Source organism: Stegostoma tigrinum, chromosome 16, assembly GCF_030684315.1.
Source record: "Stegostoma tigrinum isolate sSteTig4 chromosome 16, sSteTig4.hap1, whole genome shotgun sequence".
Classification (NCBI taxonomy): domain Eukaryota; kingdom Metazoa; phylum Chordata; class Chondrichthyes; order Orectolobiformes; family Stegostomatidae; genus Stegostoma; species Stegostoma tigrinum.
The window spans coordinates 43033036-43053155 of record NC_081369.1 but is presented as its reverse complement, the minus strand read 5'-3'; the positions used below and the strand labels follow the sequence as shown (position 1 = coordinate 43053155).

The 20120-nt window shown below is 42.9% G+C and overlaps 1 protein-coding gene across 1 annotated transcript in view; it reads left to right on the top strand.

The window, feature by feature from the left end:
- The window catches only part of LOC125459774 (golgin subfamily A member 4), a 709733-nt gene that overhangs the window by 232320 nt on the left and 457293 nt on the right, over positions 1-20120 (top strand). The window contains exon 9 of the mRNA XM_048546606.2: positions 1329-1418. Coding sequence (XP_048402563.2) covers positions 1329-1418 — 90 coding nt within the window. The remainder of the gene's footprint in view (positions 1-1328; positions 1419-20120) is intronic.

Below are 20120 nucleotides of genomic sequence, written 5' to 3'. Positions count from 1 at the left end.
AGTACACAATAACACCCTGATCCCTTTGCACCAGAACACTGTGAAGTTACTCTCCATTTAGACAATACATTTTGCTATAATCATTTAATAGGAGCTACACTGCAGCCATTACTGCCTTGGAGTTTGCAACCTCATAACATTAACTCTGATTTCTCCCTGTAGATGTGGCCTGACTTACTGAGTTGCTCCAGCAATTTCTGTTTTCTCTCCCTTCATTTCCATGCTAATTCTCAGCCAAAGTACACAGTTAATTCAAGTCCATGTAAATCTTTTCACTTCAGGTGCTTACATCAAATTTTCTCTTGAAAACCATGGTTGAATCTGCCTCCACTACAATCTCAGACAGTATGTTCTATATCCCAACCTCCCACTCACGTCACCGTTGAATCTTTTGCTAATAACCTTTAGTCGGTTTTCCACTGCTGACTTTTATTGGGAAATACTGAAGATGGCTTTACTGAGTGACCTCAAGCAACTTTAAGCCTTGATGCCCAGACTTTGGATTGAACAGGAATGCAACATTTATACCCTTGCACAGTGATTCCATGCATTGCAGTCTTGATGGAAGCTTAAATGATTGGGAAACAGTACACTGGGATCAAAGCTCTGTCCTGGGAAGGCTGCCATGATCGCAGGATTGAACAACTGTAGGCCATAGTCACCTTAAGTGTTTAAAGGTGAGCAATAGCAATCTTCACACACCCCTGCTAAAGTCATTAGGAAAACACATTGTAGGATAACAGAATGAGCAAGCCTTACAATTTGGAGAATGTAATGAGTTAAGCAGAAGGGTGTCAAAGATTTTGTCCAGTCCTGTGTTAGTAAATGAATACATTATATTTTTACATTTGGGAACTCTCTTTGCATTGTCGTTAACTTCTTATTTGCAGAATATCACTAATATAAAATTTGGCTGCCAAGGGTTTGATCGTTTTGAATGCAATAATTAGTGAAATAATCATAATGGTAATTCTCTTCAAATGCAGCTTTTCTGACACTTTGAGGCAAATCCCACAAAGTTGTTCAAATTGACCAATAGGTGAAACCTTCAACAAGGTTTCAAGAATGAGGCTACTGATTTTAGAGGAATCAGTGACCTTTGACTCTTACTTAATGCAAAATGAAGTAAGCGGTCATGTTGGTGATCAAATCCAAATGCAATAATAAAACTGATTTTATGAGTGTATGATTTCTAATATATTTTTTACTCCTAAATAAGGATAATTTTAAATAAACACCAGTGAGAATTAGATTTTTATGATAGTACTTCATCTATCTCATTTTGAATCTTTAAAACTTGTAATCAGTTGTGTTGATTTTCTCTCTAGCTGTGCCGATCAGAGGAGTCTTTTACCCAGTTGAAGAAAGACTTGGAAGAAGTTCGACTTGGTCCGAACAGCAGTTTAAAAGATTCATTTGTAAGTGTTTGCTGACAATGCCTTTCTACGTTTGAGCAGTTCCATGTTCAAAATCCAGCCTGTCTTGTTAACCTGTTCAGTATGTAAAATAATCAAATTTTTTTGAATCAAGACATTTAGAAGTTTCTCTTCAAGATGGAATTTGAATAATTTCAAAAGAACCAAAAAGAAATTGTCCTAAATCTCAAAGCAACTATACTCAAAGGATCAGGTATAACTTTTCTCCCGGTCATATTATAACAGTATTGCATTATTCAGTTCATTCTTTAATAGATTTGGCCTTGTGGTAAAGGTTAAGGCATTTCTTATGTGATGGTCTGCCACTTTTAATCACCTAAATGTGTTGGAAATTGGGATTAATTTGCCTTTAAAGCTATCTCTCATGACAGAACACAACAACAGTAAAAAGGAAGGTTAATTAGTATAATCACAGATAATGCTGGAAAACTCAGCAGGCCTGATAGCATCTCTGGAGAGAGAACCAGAATTAACATTTTGAGTATGATATGAACTTCCTTCAGAGCTTAATTAGTACTCTGTTTAAATCTTTCGGTGAGTAAGGATCTTTAAATGAGGAATTATTTTTCAAAAACTGGATGCCAAAGGTGCAAAATTCCTCTGGAAGTGGCAGAAGAATAACATGACAGACCTTAAGTCCACATGGGCAGCGACCAATAATTAAACTAGGCCAGTCAATTAAATATATTGCTTAGTAGAATGTTGCATTACCCAGTCACACAACTAGTAAACCAAATGCCCAATGACACTTGGCAACTGGGAAACCGGGAAATCTGCTATAAAGCATATGATTGCTGTAATTAAGGTAGTTGGTTTTATAAAAGTTAATTAGCTTTCTTTGGAATACTCAGTAGTTTCAAGTAACAGCTGACGAGAGTTCTTCTCAAGCCTCGTGTTGTCAGAATTCAATTTATCAACCTCTAATTCCAGTCAATCCTGCCCAGCTCTATGCTTACCCCATTGAAGTCTGCTGTTAGCCAATTGATTTTTCTGACTAGCATGTCATTCTCTGCCATCATCCTGAACCTTATGCTGCAGTGATCACTGTCTCTTGAATTTTTCCCAACTGACACTTGGTCCACCTCATTTCCAAGAACCAGGTCCAACAGTGCATTGTTTAGTGTTGGACTGGAAACAATGCTGTAATTGATTCTGTGCTTGAGCCCCTGAGACATTCTCTTCCTCCAGCACTGCAATACCCTTCTGAAGCAGTACTGCTACCTGTCCTCCTGTCCTTTCTTTTCTATCTTTTCCAAATTCCTTATAGCCAATTTTACCCTTCTTTCCGCCAGATGTCTGTTGTTGCCACAATATCAAAATTTCACAGGGCAATCTGTGCCTGTAACTCCCCAACCTTATTTACTACACTCCTTGTATATTCTATACTTTATATGCACAGTAATCCTGATATAGACTTCACTGTTTTCTTCCTTACACTGACTCCACCTACTAAGAAGGTAATGCTTTGGAAGCAGTTCAGAGATGGCTTATCAGATTAATACCAGAGGTGAAAAACTTGCTTTTTGAGGAGAGATTGAGCAGTTTAAATCTATACTGTCTAGAGTTTAGAAGAATGAGAAGCGATCTAATTTGAGGTATATAAGGTTCTAAAGTGGATGAACAAAGTAGAGACAGAGCATACAGAATGAGAGGTCATTGCTTTAGGTGAAGCGGTAGAAAATTTAAATCAGAGATGAGGAGGAGCTACTTCTCTCAAAGCGTCCTGAATGTATGCAACTCTACTCCAGAGTCCAATGGATGCCAAGACACTGAATAAACTCAAAGGGGAGATAGACAAAAATTTTAGGCAGAGATGGGTTAAAGGATAACAAGGTGTAGAGCTGGATGAACACAGCAGGCCAAGCAGCACCAGAGGAGCAGGAAAACTGATGTTTTGGGTTGAGACCTTCTTCAGAAATGGGTTAAAGGATTATGTGGAAGTGGCAGGAAAATGTTGCGGCCAAGATAAGATCAACCATGTTCATATTAAATGGTGGAGATGGCAAGAGAGACTGAATTCCCTACTGCTACTCTTCAGTTCTGAAGTTCTTATACAAAACCAGAAATTGCTGGAGAAACTCAGCAGGTCTGGCAATATCTATGGCGAGAAGGCAGAGTGAATGTGTCAAATCTACTGACCTATTGGCCTTTCTCCAGATATGTTCTGAAGAAGGGTTGCTGGACTCTTTCCTTCCTCCGCCAATGCCAGGCCTCGATATTTCTTCTTGCTGCCTCCTCGACAAGTAGCAGAGCAGACATATTGCACATTATTTTAACATATCCCTGCTAAGTTGTGGCGTGTCCACCTTGTACAGGTCCCACTGCACTAGAACCTGTCCTAATGCCTCAGAAATTTGATGCCCTCCCTCCTACACCCATATAACACCTTGTACATAATATCACATAACTTTGCCCCTTTCTTGGTATCTCTTGCTGAAAGGCTCATTCACGCTTTTGTTATCTCTAGGATTGAATATTCAAATGCACTCTTTACTGGTCTCCCACACTCCATTAATTTGAGGCATCCAAAGCTCAACTGTTTGTGTCTTAACTATATTACCCGTGTTCACTGACCTACATGCACGCTTAGTATTGATTTTAAAGATTTAATTCTTATTTTCAACCCTTCATGACTCTCCATCTCTAAAATCTCCTTCAGCCATGCAACCGTATGAGACATATGTACTCAACTAACTCTGGATTCTTGTGCATTCCTGGTGTTAATCACTTGTTCATTTGTGCTGTGCCTTCAGTTGCCTAGACCTCAAGACCTGGAATGCCTTTTCTCCACTTCTGCTTCCATACCTCACTTTTCTCTTGTTAGACATCCATAAAACCTATCTCTTTGACCAAGCTTTTGGTCATCTGACTGAATATCTCCTTTCATGGCTTGATGTCATACTTTGTCTAACAGTTCTGCTCTGAAGAATCTTATTACACTTTATTATTTCATAGACACCGTGTAAATATATTTTTTCTATTTTCTAGTTCACTTAAACTAATGTAAAATTAAATTATGTCTTTTTTTATGGTCGATCATTCTCAGAATCTATTTAGGCACTTCTTGCGCAGAACCTAGTGACATTTTATTTACCAAAGTGTATGAGCTTTGGTTAAACCTATCTGTTTATGTGGGATAATATTTCTTGACACTTTTGCTACCACTTAAAGCATTGTCAGAGCAAAAGTAAAGATAACAGCAGTGACTTATTGCAGATCCTATTAGCACTGCGCTGGCCATGATATGAAGAATATCTACAGTAGGTTGCATTTGTACTGTTTCATTACCAGTGCCATCTACATATTCAAGATATGATTTGGTCACTACTCTGAGTTATTTGTATATTGTTTTTAATCTTTACTTCCTACTTCTGAAGTTGGAATCAGTGGTTCAATATAATTCTTTTTTAAATAGATTATCTACCCTGCTAAATTTCATAACCTAAGAATTATTTTGATAATAATTTTCATGCCTATTACAGACAGCTACTTATAGTATATGTTAATATTTATGAAGTCCTAACAGATTCAAGTAAAAGCAATTTCAGAAATTATCCTTTATTGTCAGCCACTACAAAGATGTCTCTTTTTTCTAGACTTATACATTTTGTAGGTTTTGCTGGAGTCAAGGACATAAGGTTACGTTTTCCATTTTGAAATGTGCCTTCAAAAGCTATTTGCAGCAGGATGTATGAAATTGCACTATATTTATATATAAATTAGAAGCAGTGGTGAGTAAATCCCATTTGTGATTTGATCAAGTTTGGGTTTTGGGAATTCAGTGGAAGACTGAGGATTGGATGCAAGTTTATGCACTTTTAAATTTCAATCAGACATTGCTAATTTTCTTCTATTTCATTTGTGATATTCTGCATTGAATTGAATTCGCTTCTTAGAACAATAAACATGACTGCAGTTTATGAAAATTAATTTAATGAAATAAATTTTCGCTTATTTTGGACATTGAACACATACATGGGAGTTGAACTGGAATTATACACCCGTACCAGAAACCAAGGCAACGATTTGCATGATCATGAGAATTTGGGCAAACATGTTTGGCTGTCAGAAAGTGTCCACCTTTGATTCTAGATGCCCAAAGATGTTCAAGAAGGTATGTTTAAAACTTTCAGATTTCCCAATAAAGCTCAGTACATCCCCATTATACAAATTAATAAATCATTACATCTTTCAATAGCTTATCATGAAATGCCCTAATATTCCTTAACATAGAAACATTGGAGCAGGAGTTTGCCATTCATCTTCTCAAACCTGCTCTGCTCTTCTTGATCACGGCTGATCATCCAGCTTAATGCCATTTTCCCATACTTTCCACATGTCACTTGATGTTATTGCTATCTAGTAACATTTATAAGCAGCTAATTTTTGATTAATTATCTTTATCATGAGAAGAATAAAAATGGATAATACAAGTATAATGATTTTGTTTTTCAGGAAATTTCATGTTTATATTTAGGTATAATATAGGACATAAAATCAATCTGACTATAGTGCAATCTGGCACAATTTTTAGCATGAGGATTGTGATGTACAATTTCCCTGCACCCTGTCTCAGTGAGACAAGTACATTTCACACTGCTTGCTCATAACTGTGATACTGGTGTACAGACCCAGCACAATATGCATCTCTGACCAGCTGCATGCTCAGAATGAGCCCAGTGCCTTGCAATACAGGTATGATATATAGCTAGTCTGCATTTCTTTAAGCCTAACTGCCCCTCTTGGAGGGAGGTGTACTCAGATTAATGCAACTGCTGAAAATTCATTGGGAATGCTTTACTTGTAGGAAGATGAGTGGCATTGGAGCAACAGAATATTGGTCTTCAAAATCTATATGATTGAGGTTGAAAGGAGCGGAAATGCTACGCTCTACATGGGCCTATCAGGCTCTCGAGGAGCACGCTGAGAAGGAAAATCATAGGAAACATTCTGACAGAAGTAGGCCATTTAGCTCCTTGAGCCTATTCCATCATCCACTGAAATCCTGAGACTTCTAACGGCATATACCTGCCTTTGCTCCGAATCCTTTAATACCTTTAACAGCTAAAGGCTATCAATCTTAGATTTAAAATTAACAATTTATCATGTATCAATTGCACTTTGCAGAAGAGATTTCAAATGGTTACCACCCTTTGCATGTACAAGTCTTCTGAATTTTGTTTTGATTTCTCATTTTAAGACTATACTGCTGAGCCCTAGACTCCTGAACCAATAGAAGTAGTTTAGCTTTATCTAACTGATCATTTCTGCTTGGTATTTCAAAAATATTGATCCAATCACCCTTAACCCCATAAATTCCAGAGAATACAGCTATAAGTTCATACAAGCTCTCCTTGGTAATATAACCTTTTGAGACTTTATCATTTGGTAAACCTTCAGCACTCTGTGCAAGACCACTGTATTCTTCCGAAGGTGTGGTACCCAAAAACACAGCAGTCCACATGTGGTCTTAACTATTGGCTTTGTATGACAGAAGCATGGCTTCTACCTGTTTGTGTGCTAACCTGTTAGATATCAAGACCAGATATCTGTTCTCTTTTTGGCTATTTTTCTTATCTGTTCATGACTGCCTAATGATTCACCTGTAGGGACCCACCTATCTTTTTAAATTTCCACTGATTGCTTGGGTTCAAAGTTTATGGTTTTACATTTTCTTAAATTGAAATCCATTGTTATAATTTGCCTAGTCGATTTAACTGAGAAAAGAGAATGGGAACAATTGGTAGCAAAGATTAATTCTCAGAGCCTGACCACAAGAATTTAGTTGTAGAGCTGGAAAAAATTAAACCATCTGTTGAGATGGTCAAGCTCAGTTAATAAATCTTCAGTTAACCTCTTCTTATCACGAGACAAGCAGCCTCTGATGGCGCACGTGCACCAGATCATGCTCTCATCATCAACCAAGATTCAGACCTAATATTCAAATAGCCTCATCAACACACACTTGTCAGTGCTACCAGCCTGACAGGCACCTCTCTCAGCTCTCCCACATCTCCAGCCAGTCAGCTATGGCAGGCACATCAGCCAAACGTATTGGGCTGGATTTTACGTTCAGATGGGGCTGTCAGACCCCCTGGTGTAAATGTTGGGGGTGAGTCTGCCCTGCTCTGGCAACTTGTTCTGTGGCTACATAATGGATGGCAGAAGAGCTCCTGTGTGTGTGAACTGCCAGTTAACTGCCGTCTTGTATGCCATCAAGGTTGGTGGTCAGAAGCATGACTGTAACTAGTCCCCAATAATGATTGGGCTCAGATGGTCAGAATCTCAAGGGCCAAGATAGTAGGTTTGGATGAGGTTGGTGGGGAGGATGCAGGGTGCATAGACCAGGAAAAGAAAGGAAATGCAGAAGGTAGATGCCAAGGGGCCTTCAATGGGTCAAAGTGGATCCTCGCCACCTCCCCCCCACCCCCCCGACATTTTTGTCCGCTACCTGTCAAGCAGTGAAAGCTGCACTGCTTTGCAGTTTGTTTTGACCTCTGGCCACCACAAGCAATATTGCAGTGGAGGCAGGAAGATTAATTGGTTACTTAAAAGCTTCAGTTGAACAACAGGTGCCTCCCCTACTGCATGTGAAATTGCAGCAGGGCGCAAATGCATAAGTGTTAGGAATGGTGTTCATTAGTATTGCCCTCAGATTTACACCCAGCCTGCCAACCTGCCTCCAGGGGACTGTAAAATGCAGTCTCTTGTGACACATTCAATGACATTCTTCACCCTCTGTTGCAGGACAGTGTCACATATAATCACAGAAAACTGCTGGAGAACAGTGTGCCAATATTTCCTGAACTCTTTAGTAGAGACAAAGTTCAGTATCGCCAAGTCTTGCTGAGATTGAGGTTGCTGCATCTGGCATTGCTGAGAACATTCAATATAACTATGTGTTGTGCCATATCCATTTACTATAAATCCATTCACCCTCTTCCTGCTAATAAAATGTGAGGCTGGATGAACACAGCAGGCCAAGCAGCATCTCAGGAGCACAAAAGCTGACGTTTCGGGCCTAGACCCTTCATCAGAGAGGAGGATGGGGAGAGGGAGCTGGATTAAATAGGGAGAGAGGGGAAGGCGGACCGAAGATGGAGAGTAAAGAAGACAGGTGGAGAGAGTATAGGTGGGGAGGTAGGGAGAGGATAGGTCAGTCCAGGGAAGACGGACAGGTCAAGGAGGTGGGATGAGGTTAGTAGGTAGCTGGGGGTGCGGCTTGGTGTGGGAGGAAGGGATGGGTGAGAGGAAGAACCGGTTAGGGAGGCAGAGACAGGTTGGACTGGTTTTGGGATGCAGTGGGTGGGGGGGAAGAGCTGGGCTGGTTGTGTGGTGCAGTGGGGGGAGGGGACGAACTAGGCTGGTTTTGGGATGCGGTGGGGGAAGGGGAGATTTTGAAACTGGTGAAGTCCACATTGATACCATATGGCTGCAGGGTTCCCAGGCGGAATATGAGTTGCTGTTCCTGCAACCTTCGGGTGGCATCATTGTGGCAGTGCAGGAGGCCCATGATGGACATGTCATCTAGAGAATGGGAGGGGGAGTGGAAATGGTTTGCGACTGGGAGGTGCAGTTGTTTGTTGCGAACTGAGCGGAGGTGTTCTGCAAAGCGGTCCCCAAGCTTCCGCTTGGTTTCCCCAATGTAGAGGAAGCCGCACCGGGTACAGTGGATGCAGTATACCACATTGGCAGATGTGCAGGTGAACCTCTGCTTAATGTGGAATGTCATCTTGGGGCCTGGGATAGGGGTGAGGGAGGAGGTGTGGGGACAAGTGTAGCATTTCCTGCGGTTGCAGGGGAAGGTGCCGGGTGTGGTGGGGTTGGAGGGCAGTGTGGAGCGAACAAGGGAGTCACGGAGAGAGTGGTCTCTCCGGAAAGCAGACAGGGGAGGGGATGGAAAAATGTCTTGGGTGGTGGGGTCGGATTGTCAATGGCGGAAGTGTCGGAGGATGATGCGTTGTATCCGGAGGTTGGTAGGGTGGTGTGTGAGAACGAGGGGGATCCTCTTAGGGTGGTTGTGGCGGGGGCGGGGTGTGAGGGATGTGTTGCGGGAAATACGGGAGACGCGGTCAAGGGCGTTCTCGATCACTGTGTGGGGAAAGTTGCGGTCCTTAAAGAACTTGGACATCTGGGATGTGCGGGAGTGGAATGTCTTATCGTGGGAGCAGATGCGGCGGAGGCGGAGGAATTGGGAATAGGGGATGGAATTTTTGCAGGAAGGTGTGTGGGAGGAGGTGTATTCTAGGTAGCTGAGGGAGTCGGTGGGCTTGAAATGGACATCAGTTACAAGCTGGTTGCCTGAGATGGAGACTGAGAGGTCCAGGAAGGTGAGGGATGTGCTGGAGATGGCCCAGGTGAACTGAAGGTTGGGGTGGAAGGTGTTGGTGAAGTGGATGAACTGTTCAAGCTCCTCTGGGGAGCAAGAGGCGGCGCCGATACAGTCATCAATGTACCGGAGGAAGAGGTGGGGTTTGGGGCCTGTGTAGGTGCGGAAAAGGGACTGTTCCACGTAACCTACAAAGAGGCAGGCATAGCTGGGGCCCATGCGGGTGCCCATGGCCACCCCCTTAGTCTGTAGGAAGTGGGAGGAGTCAAAAGAGAAGTTGTTGAGTGTGAGGACGAGTTCAGCTAGGCGGATGAGAGTGTCGGTGGAGGGGGACTGGTCGGGCCTGCGGGACAGGAAGAAGCGGAGGGCATTGAGGCCATCTCCATGCGGAATGCAGGTGTACAGGGACTGGACGTCCATGGTGAATATGAGGTGTTGGGGGCCAGGGAATTGGAAGTCCTGCAGGAGGTGGAGGGCGTGCTCCAACCCCAACCTCACCATCAAACCCGCAGACAAGGGTGGCGCAGTGGTAGTATGGCGCACTGACCTCTACATCGCCGAGGCCAGACGCCAACTCTCCGACACCACCTCCTACCGCCTCCTCGATCATGACCCCACACCCGAGCACCAAACCATCATCTCCAACACCATTCACGACCTCATCACCTCAGGGGACCTCCCACCCACAGCCTCCAACCTCATTGTTCCCCAACCCCGCACGGCCCGTTTCTATCTCCTTCCCAAAATCCACAAACCTGCCTGCCCTGGCCGACCCATCGTCTCAGCCTGCTCCTGACCCACCGAACTCATCTCCACCTATCTGGACTCCATTTTCTCCCCTTTGGTCCAGGAACTCCCCACCTACGTCCGTGACACCACCCACGCCCTCCACCTCCTCCAGGACTTCCAATTCCCTGGCCCCCAACACCTCATATTCACCATGGACGTCCAGTCCCTGTACACCTGCATTCCGCATGGAGATGGCCTCAAGGCCCTCCGCTTCTTCCTGTCCCGCAGGCCCGACCAGTCCCCCTCCACCGACACTCTCATCCGCCTAGCTGAACTCGTCCTCACACTCAACAACTTCTCTTTTGACTCCTCCCACTTCCTACAGACTAAGGGGGTGGCCATGGGCACCCGCATGGGCCCCAGCTATGCCTGCCTCTTTGTAGGTTACGTGGAACAGTCCCCCTTCCGCACCTACACAGGCCCCAAACCCCACCTCTTCCTCCGGTACACTGATGACTGTATCGGCGCCGCCTCTTGCTCCCCAGAGGAGCTTGAACAGTTCATCCACTTCACCAACACCTTCCACCCCAACCTTCAGTTCACCTGGGCCATCTCCAGCACATCCCTCACCTTCCTGGACCTCTCAGTCTCCATCTCAGGCAACCAGCTTGTAACTGATGTCCATTTCAAGCCCACCGACTCCCACAGCTAACTAGAATACACCTCCTCCCACACACCCTCCTGCAAAAATTCCATCCCCTATTCCCAATTCCTCTGCCTCCGCCGCATCTGCTCCCACGATAAGACATTCCACTCCCGCACATCCCAGATGTCCAAGTTCTTTAAGGACCGCAACTTTCCCCCCACAGTGATCGAGAACGCCCTTGACCGCGTCTCCCGTATATCCCGCAACACATCCCTCACACCCCGCCCCCGCCACAACCGCCCTAAGAGGATCCCCCTCGTTCTCACACACCACCCTACCAACCTCCGGATACAACGCATCATCCTCCGACACTTCCGCCATTGACAATCCGACCCCACCACCCAAGACATTTTTCCATCCCCTCCCCTGTCTGCTTTCCGGAGAGACCACTCTCTCCGTGACTCCCTTGTTCGCTCCACACTGCCCTCCAACCCCACCACACCCGGCACCTTCCCCTGCAACCGCAGGAAATGCTACACTTGTCCCCACACCTCCTCCCTCACCCCTATCCCAGGCCCCAAGATGACATTCCACATTAAGCAGAGGTTCACCTGCACATCTGCCAATGTGGTATACTGCATCCACTGTACCCGGTGCGGCTTCCTCTACATTGGGGGAAACCAAGCGGAAGCTTGGGGACCGCTTTGCAGAACACCTCCGCTCAGTTCGCAACAAACAACTGCACCTCCCAGTCGCAAACCATTTCCACTCCCCCTCCCATTCTCTAGATGACATGTCCATCATGGGCCTCCTGCACTGCCACAATGATGCCACCCGAAGGTTGCAGGAACAGCAACTCATATTCCGCCTGGGAACCCTGCAGCCATATGGTATCAATGTGGACTTCACCAGTTTCAAAATCTCCCTTTCCCCTACTGCATCCCTAAACCAGCCTAGTTTGTCCGCTCCCCCAACTGCACCACACAACCAGCCCAGCTCTTCCCCCCCACCCACTGCATCCCAAAACCAGTCCAACCTGTCTCTGCCTCCCTAACCGGTTCTTCCTCTCACCCATCCCTTCCTCCCACACCAAGCCGCACCCCCAGCTACCTACTAACCTCATCCCACCTCCTTGACCTGTCCGTCTTCCCTGGACTGACCTATCCCCTCCCTACCTCCCCACCTATACTCTCTCCACCTATCTTCTTTACTCTCCATCTTCGGTCCGCCTCCCCCTCTCTCCCTATTTAATCCAGCTCCCTCTCCCCATCCCCCTCTCTGATGAAGGGTCTAGGCCCGAAACGTCAGCTTTTGTGCTCCTGAGATGCTGCTTGGCCTGCTGTGTTCATCCAGCCTCACATTTTATTATCTTGGAATTCTCCAGCATCTGCAGTTCCCATTATCTCTCACCTTCTTCCTGCTATTTGTCATAAGGTGCAGGCTACAGATGATATGATCATCTACAAAGAGTTATAGAGCTGTACAGCATGGAAACAAACCCTAAATTAACCTAGCATTGGCCCATATCCCTCTAAACCCTTCCTATTCATACACCCATCCAGATGCCTTTGAAACATTGTAATTGTACCAACCTGCACCATTTTCTCTGGCAGCTTATTCCTTCCATGGACAACGCTCTGTGTGAAAACTTTGCCCCTTACGTTCGTTTTAAATATTTCCCCTCACATCTTAAATCTTAGCCTTCTAGTTTTGGACTCCCGTACCCTGGGGTAAACACCTTGTCTATTTACCCTAGCCATGCCCCTCATGATTTTACAAACATCTACAAGGTCACCCTCAGCCTCTGATGCTCCAGGGAAAATAGCCCCAGCCTCTCTGACTAGCTCAAGCCCTCCAAACCTGGCAACATCTCGTAAATCTTTTCTGAACCCTTTCAAGTTTCACAAAATTCTTCCAATTGCAGGACATCTTGGATCCCATTCAGTATCCCAGCCCCACTCCCTGCCCTGCCAGCCAGTGCAACTTCACCATGAAGGATCCAATCTACATTGGATCGTTTATGAAAAATTACGACTTTTCACTTTGATCTGCAACTCTCATTCACCAGCTCAGGTTTTAGCATCCCATGTACTCTAGAGGGTATGGAGTCAGAGTCAGCAAGTGATGAGTAACCAAGTATATGGATTACAACAAGACCAGGGAAAGGATAGCAGATATCCCAGTTCACCCAAGGGCAAGGTTGTAGAATGCTTCTGCTGAAAAGGATCCAAATGAGGACTTCAATGAGAGAGTAAACAGGAGATGGGAGTGAACTCTGTGATCGTTTGTGGATTAGCGGGGCTATCACAGAGCCCCTTGTCATAGTTGAGGAGCATTAGAGTCCAGCTGCAACCTGGCAGAGTTTCAGGCTGAGCTCAGAGCCTCCCACCTAGAATAGTTTGCAAAGTCCCTGATAGCACTTATTGATGCAACAAAAATGTAGCATCTTGTTACTGTTCTCTCTGCTTCCGTTGTAATACATGCAGAGGCCACATGATAGTTCACTGCATGTTAGTTGCTATGCGTGCTATGTTTGGAACCAAGTATGCTCAAACTGCTGCCACTGTGACTGCAGATTTCATTGCTCAAGTTTGCTAAGAGACTAACGCAGCAATCAAACCAGAAGATTACTTGGGTTTCTGAAATATTACCTGCTACTCCATTCATAATGTCCTTACTCAGTGTGGCATTGTTCATATCCCCAACATTGCCATTCTGCCAGTGCCCCTGCCTCTTAGCCATTCAGCAATGACTACTACCACCCATGCCAAAGCCATGTTTCTAAAGCCAGATCCTCTGGTCCAGAACTGCTTGAGATCACCCTGCAAATTTATCTTCAGTCTCTGAGGTCACATTAGAATTTTTCAAATGGACATTCTGCAATTGCTGGAGCTAACACAGCATAGGAATACTGAGATGTGCAAACGAAGCCTCAAGGCAGTAACTAAGGGAATGTTGAAGGGTGATGGTTTCATTTTGTCAGTGTTTTTCGATAAAATTGTTGGTAAAGTTGTTCCGAAATGATATGTTGTTGATTCTGAATTTTTAGCAAGAACAATCTGATAGTCTGTAGCAAGATAATAAAATGTGAGGCTGGATGAACACAGCAGGCCCAGCAGCATCTCAGGAGCACAAAAGCTGACATTTCGGGCCTAGACCCTTCATCAGAGAGGGGGATGGGGTAAGGGTTCTGGAATAAATAGGGAGAGAGGGGGAGGTGGACCGAAGATGGAGAGTAAAGAAGATAGGTGGAGAGGAGCGTATAGGTGGGGAGGTAGGGAGGGGATAGGTCAGTCCAGGGAAGACGGACAGGTCAAGGAGGTGGGATGACGTTCACCTGCACATCTGCCAATGTGGTATACTGCATCCACTGTACCCGGTGTGGCTTCCTCTACATTGGGGAAACCTAGCGGAGGCTTGGGGACCGCTTTGCAGAACACCTCCGCTCGGTTCGCAGTAAACAACTGCACCTCCCAGTCACAAACCATTTCCACTCCCCCTCCCATTCTTTGGATGACATGTCCATCATGGGCCTTCTGCAGTGCCAATGATGCCACCCGAAGGTTGCAGGAACAGCAACTCATATTCCGCTTGGGAACCCTGCAGCCCAATGGTATCAATATGGACTTCACCAGCTTCAAAATCTCCCCTTCCCCCATCGCATCCCAAAACCAACCCAGTTCGTCCCCTCCCCCCACTGCACCACACAAACAGCCCAGCTCTTCCCCTCCACCCACTGCATCCCAAAACCAGTCCAACCTGTCTCTGCCTCCCGAACCGGTTCTTCCTCTCACCCATCCCTTCCTCCCACCCCAAGCCGCACCTCCATCTCCTACCTACTAACCTCATCCCACCTCCTTGACCTTTCCGTCTTCCCTGGACTGACCTATCCCCTCCCTACCTCCCCACCTATACTCTCCTCTCCACCTATCTTCTTTTCTCTCCATCTTCGGTCCGCCTCCCCCTCTCTCCCTATTTATTCCAGAACCCTCACCCCATCCCCCTCTCTGATGAAGGGTCTCAGCCCGAAACGTCAGCTTTTGTGCTCCTGAGATGCTGCTGCGCCTGCTGTGTTCATCCACTCTCACATTTTATTATCTTGGATTCTCCAGCATCTGCAGTTCCCATTATCACTGATAGTCTGTAGCAGTTGGATCAAAAGGTGAGAATTTGAGAGGCTGTGATAATATGAGGATGAGATGTCAGGGGAACAGGAATTTGAGCATCTGCTCACAGATGACTTGTCCAGAGTGAAGTAGGCCTGAACGCCTCTTCCCTTATCCCTTCCCCCTTCCCCCTCTTTTTTTTTCCTTCTTTCTTCTCCCATGGTGCCCTTTGAAGGACTCGTAGCAATGATTAAATCTCCCTAGCTGTGGAGCACGCAGCAAACTACCAGAAATTTGGAGAGATTGCTCTAATGAATACAGGAATTGTCAGCACAAGCTTTCCACCCAAGGGAACTATTTCTCCATAACACAGATAGTTTGCTCCATGACATTTTTGGTTGCAGCATGACTTTCAAAAGTCGGCATACTGTCCGTGTATGGTTTGGTAGTGCAGAGGAGTCATGGGGAGGTACAGAGTAAGAATTTATAATCCTTGTTTTTTGCTCTGGTGTGTGGATATTGAGTACTGCTGACTGGCACACTGACTACAAGATACTGGATACTCACCAGAAGATGTTTAGTTATGGTTACACATTAACTGCTCATTTAGGGAGTGGAGCACTTCTGGTTGCAGTACATCTACCCTGATACATGGGGTCTGAAGTGATATGTGCATGCAGTTAATTCCTCTCTGAGTTATTGGAATCGTGCTAGTCTGACAAAGTGCATGTGCTGAATCTGTCTACTTCTGCCTCATTAGAGAGAAGATAGTGAATTTTCCCTTTCTTCTCTATGAGTCTCTGTCACCTTCCAGAAAGGCCAGCCATGATGTTTTGGTAATATCAGCTACTTCCACCTGGCAAGATCCACTGGTAATATTGACAACTACTGGCAGCACTGTCCTCACCATTTTCTATTTATCTGGGAATTTTAGTCAGGGTGAGTTTGCCATTAATTGAAATTAAAGAACATAAGCACAGGCAGTAGAGGCATAACTTAGAAAAGTTAAATAATTAATTCATTACAACTATATAAAGACGGCAGAATGGGTGATGTGTTGCAGTATGTGGGTATCCTTGATGCTAGTTTGATCCAAGACAAGCATATTACAGTAAATGATATGGCCATAAGAATTTTGGCTCAGAGTTAATGAACTAGAATCTGTGCTTCATTATATCTGAGAGGGGAAACATTTTGTGGAAACTTTATTTCAGGATGCAGTCATACTTATTTGGCTAGGGTCTTCTAAATTGTCTACAGTCAAGGATAGGAGGATATATCTACAAGTGTTGAAGTGAATCTGTCTTAGCCTTTGCAATTTTTCAATAGGTTTAAGGTTTTTGCAGCTTATTTGGATGAAAGCCATGGCTGCAGTTTGGATGAGTTAACTGACTATCATATCACGATACAGGAAACCATTCAAATGGAGCAAGTAAACAGGAATCTAAGGAGTTCTAGGGCCCGTGAGTCAGTGGGAGACAATTGACTGTTCTGTACTTTCCATTTATCTCAGTAATTTTAGTCAGAGGTATTTTTGTGGCCCAAAATCTTCCCATTGTTCAATGTAAGACCATCACATACAGAAAAGCCCTCAAATGATCCAAAACATTCATTTTTAATCAACAACAGCCAAAAGGTTGCAATCTTGTCACAATATGCCCAGGAATTCCCAGGTAGGATATTGGTCCAGCCTTGAAAGTATTTTCAGCACAAAGTCCCTATTTAATACGCCACACTGATTGTATTAGTTTATTTTCCTCAGTTCTAACTCGTGAATCTTAGTTACACCACTAATATGATACACAGGTTTCCCTGTGTGTGCAGTTTTTTTTAACCTTATTATAAATTACTAGATTTACTGTTGCAATAAGTCTGGCAGATCTGTGTAAAATACAATCATATGGAAGTGGAATTATAAAATGATTGTTTATGTATTCCTATATGTTTAGAATTTAAGTATTTTAGTTCCTTGAAGTTATTTCATAGATCTAGTGTAATAGATGCATTATTTTAAATTAAGTGTTTCTGAATTAACAGGCATATTATTGAGCTACAACTGAATTGTTGTACAGTGAAACAGTAGTAACAGAACTCCTATAATGCTTTATAATTAATCAAGAAAAAAGATTAGAGTCAACAGCTCAATCAACATTTAATGTTAGAAATAAGAAAATTTAATGTTTAAAATGAAAACAAAACAAATTACACAGCTGACTTTCTGTTAACATGAATGCAAAAAAAAGTAGGAAAGTATATTTTATTCAATCATGATCGCAAAGCCTCTAATGATGTAGTCGTGACACATATTATCTTCACTATTTTCTTTCCTTTGCATTGAAAATATTCTGCTGATTAATGCTAGGTTCATAAAAATGAATATGATTATACATTTCTAAAAGTGTAAAAAATGTCAACCACAGCTTCGAATGTATTAAAATTCTAAATGTAGTAAATGGTAAATGTAGTTCTTTGCAGCAATTTTCTGTACCGTCCTCAGCAAAATCCCTTTTCCAATTCTTATCTTTTTATCTTATAATTTTATCTTATAAAGGGGAAATACTTCTTATTAGACGTTAATTTTTTGGGCACATCTGATGTGAATTCAATGGTTTAAACAAAAAACATTGATAGTAAGTTCATTTTAATGGATTGTTTAAATGCAAGTTAAGCATTAGAACATAATAAATACTTCTATGATCAAGAAGAAGCTTGAGTCTTGATTAAATAATAAAATTAAAAGCTTCCTCTGAAAAGCTAAATTTTGTGGCATATGTATTATAATTGTATCTAATGCATACATTTGGATATGTTTCTATTTCACATGGAAAAATAGATCAAATTATTTTATTCTAGTGGCAGTTACACTGGTTTGATTGGACCAAGTTAAATTTACTGCATTGGTTTCCTAGCATTAATTAAAATTTATCTTAAGTGGATGACATTCAAATTTGAAATGCAAAACTCGCAGGTTTTGACTAAAATTGGAGTCAGCTGCTTCAGCAGAGGTTGTAGCTTGAGAAGGGTGGTGCAGTCACACAACATTAGCTTCTCATACGGCTCAGCGCAAGTCATTACTCTTCAGTGACAGTATCAAGAGACCATTTGAATTTGCCATGGCTACCTTCCTTTAAGAGAACACTTTCCTGCTGCAGAAATTGCTTTGTACTTCAGCCTTTGGTACTTGACACGTGCGACATGTCCCACTGTGTCACTTTGAACAACCTGCCCTGGGTGGGAATGTAACATTGATGTTTTTTTAAAACAATTTTTTAAGGAAGGTGTGAGATATGAGATTTTTATGTTGTGACCTCAACATAGTCAAAGCTTAGTTCATTTTTGAGAAATGTGTCATCTTATTCTGTCCACACCTATATTCATGCACTTCCCTAAGGGGTTAAGAATATAGAGAAAGAAGCTGATGAGGAAATCACAGCATGGTATTGCTACACAATGGCAATGACAAATTGTGCTCTCTTCTAGTTACTTTAACTGTCATCATCATTGTGGTTTCTCTTTTACTGCAGCGTAGTCTGAAGTGTGACTCATGCTAATTTGCAAAAAAAAAATTATAAGCATTCCACATTTTAAAGATGTCCGCTACAAATTCATTAGCACCCCCGTGTGCTTTGTAAAATCATAAACCTTGAAGGCAAGCTACCCTACCACGGTGACAGAACATTTTACAATGTATGCAGACAGGTTCTGCTGCAAATTACTGTCTTCCCTCATAAGTATTGCAGTTATAAATATTTAGAAGCTTACATGCTTTGAGGGCCAGAGTTGACTGAAAATGAAAAAGCAACCTTGATTGCTACTAGGAGGCTATGTGTGTGTACTGCATTCATTTTAACATTGGTGCTTTTCAGACAAAGCTATTTTCTTTCCCGTTTTAGTATTACAGTCTGCCTTCTGAAATTGAAATGTGGGTTAACAAATAAAATTTTCAATTCATGAGCGCAGCAAGAATATCATGCTCTTTTGAAAATGTTACATTCAAGTCTCATATCATTATATTATAAAACTAAACAAAAACTGAAGAATATGGCTTTTAAAGATTCAATCTGCAATGAAAACACAAGATCTTTCAATATAAGAGTTAGAAAATGCACTGATTTATTGAACATCCTGATAATTTTTTGCTTTAGGGCAGAATTGACAAGAGTTGGCTTAGCAATATTTTAATAATTGTCTGGCCCCAAACAGCCAGTATTTAATGATAATTTCCTCCTGATGGGCTTTCAAGCATGAGTTGCGCACTTAATGTGTGCTTTCTCAACTCGGTCTAGTACAATTATGTAAACTGGTATTAAAAGCCCAATGGAACAATTCACGCAGAAATGGTGTGGAAGGTAGAAGCAGAGTTAAAAAGGAAGACCAAGGTTAAGGAGAATAGTGAGATGCAAGAACAGAATTTTTTAAAAAAATTGTTTCATTACTTAATTTTTCATGTACTTTTATCAACTCTGTATGCAAAACCTGTGAGTGTGAGTTGTGCCATGCCTGTCAAAGGAATGTACATATTCATATATTCCAGTTGATGCCCAATGTCATTGCCTATAGATATTCTGAGATCTGAAACAAATTTGGGATGTGTAATTATGTACCTGAATGTCTGAGCATACCTGAGGTCAATTATAGACTAATTAATGCGGTTATTTAAAATTTCATTGGTTTGGCAGGTCTTGTTGGAAAGAGTCCCAGTTATCGCTATATCATTAAAAACAGCGAAGAATCACTACTTTTTGCTCTTGTTTTAACTTTTTTTTAGAAAAAGCATATTCAGTTGAGATGTTTCATGTACATGAAGATATGTCTACAAATGTCTTAGAATTGACCAAATTCTAAGCTTTTATAACATACTATCCACATGACCT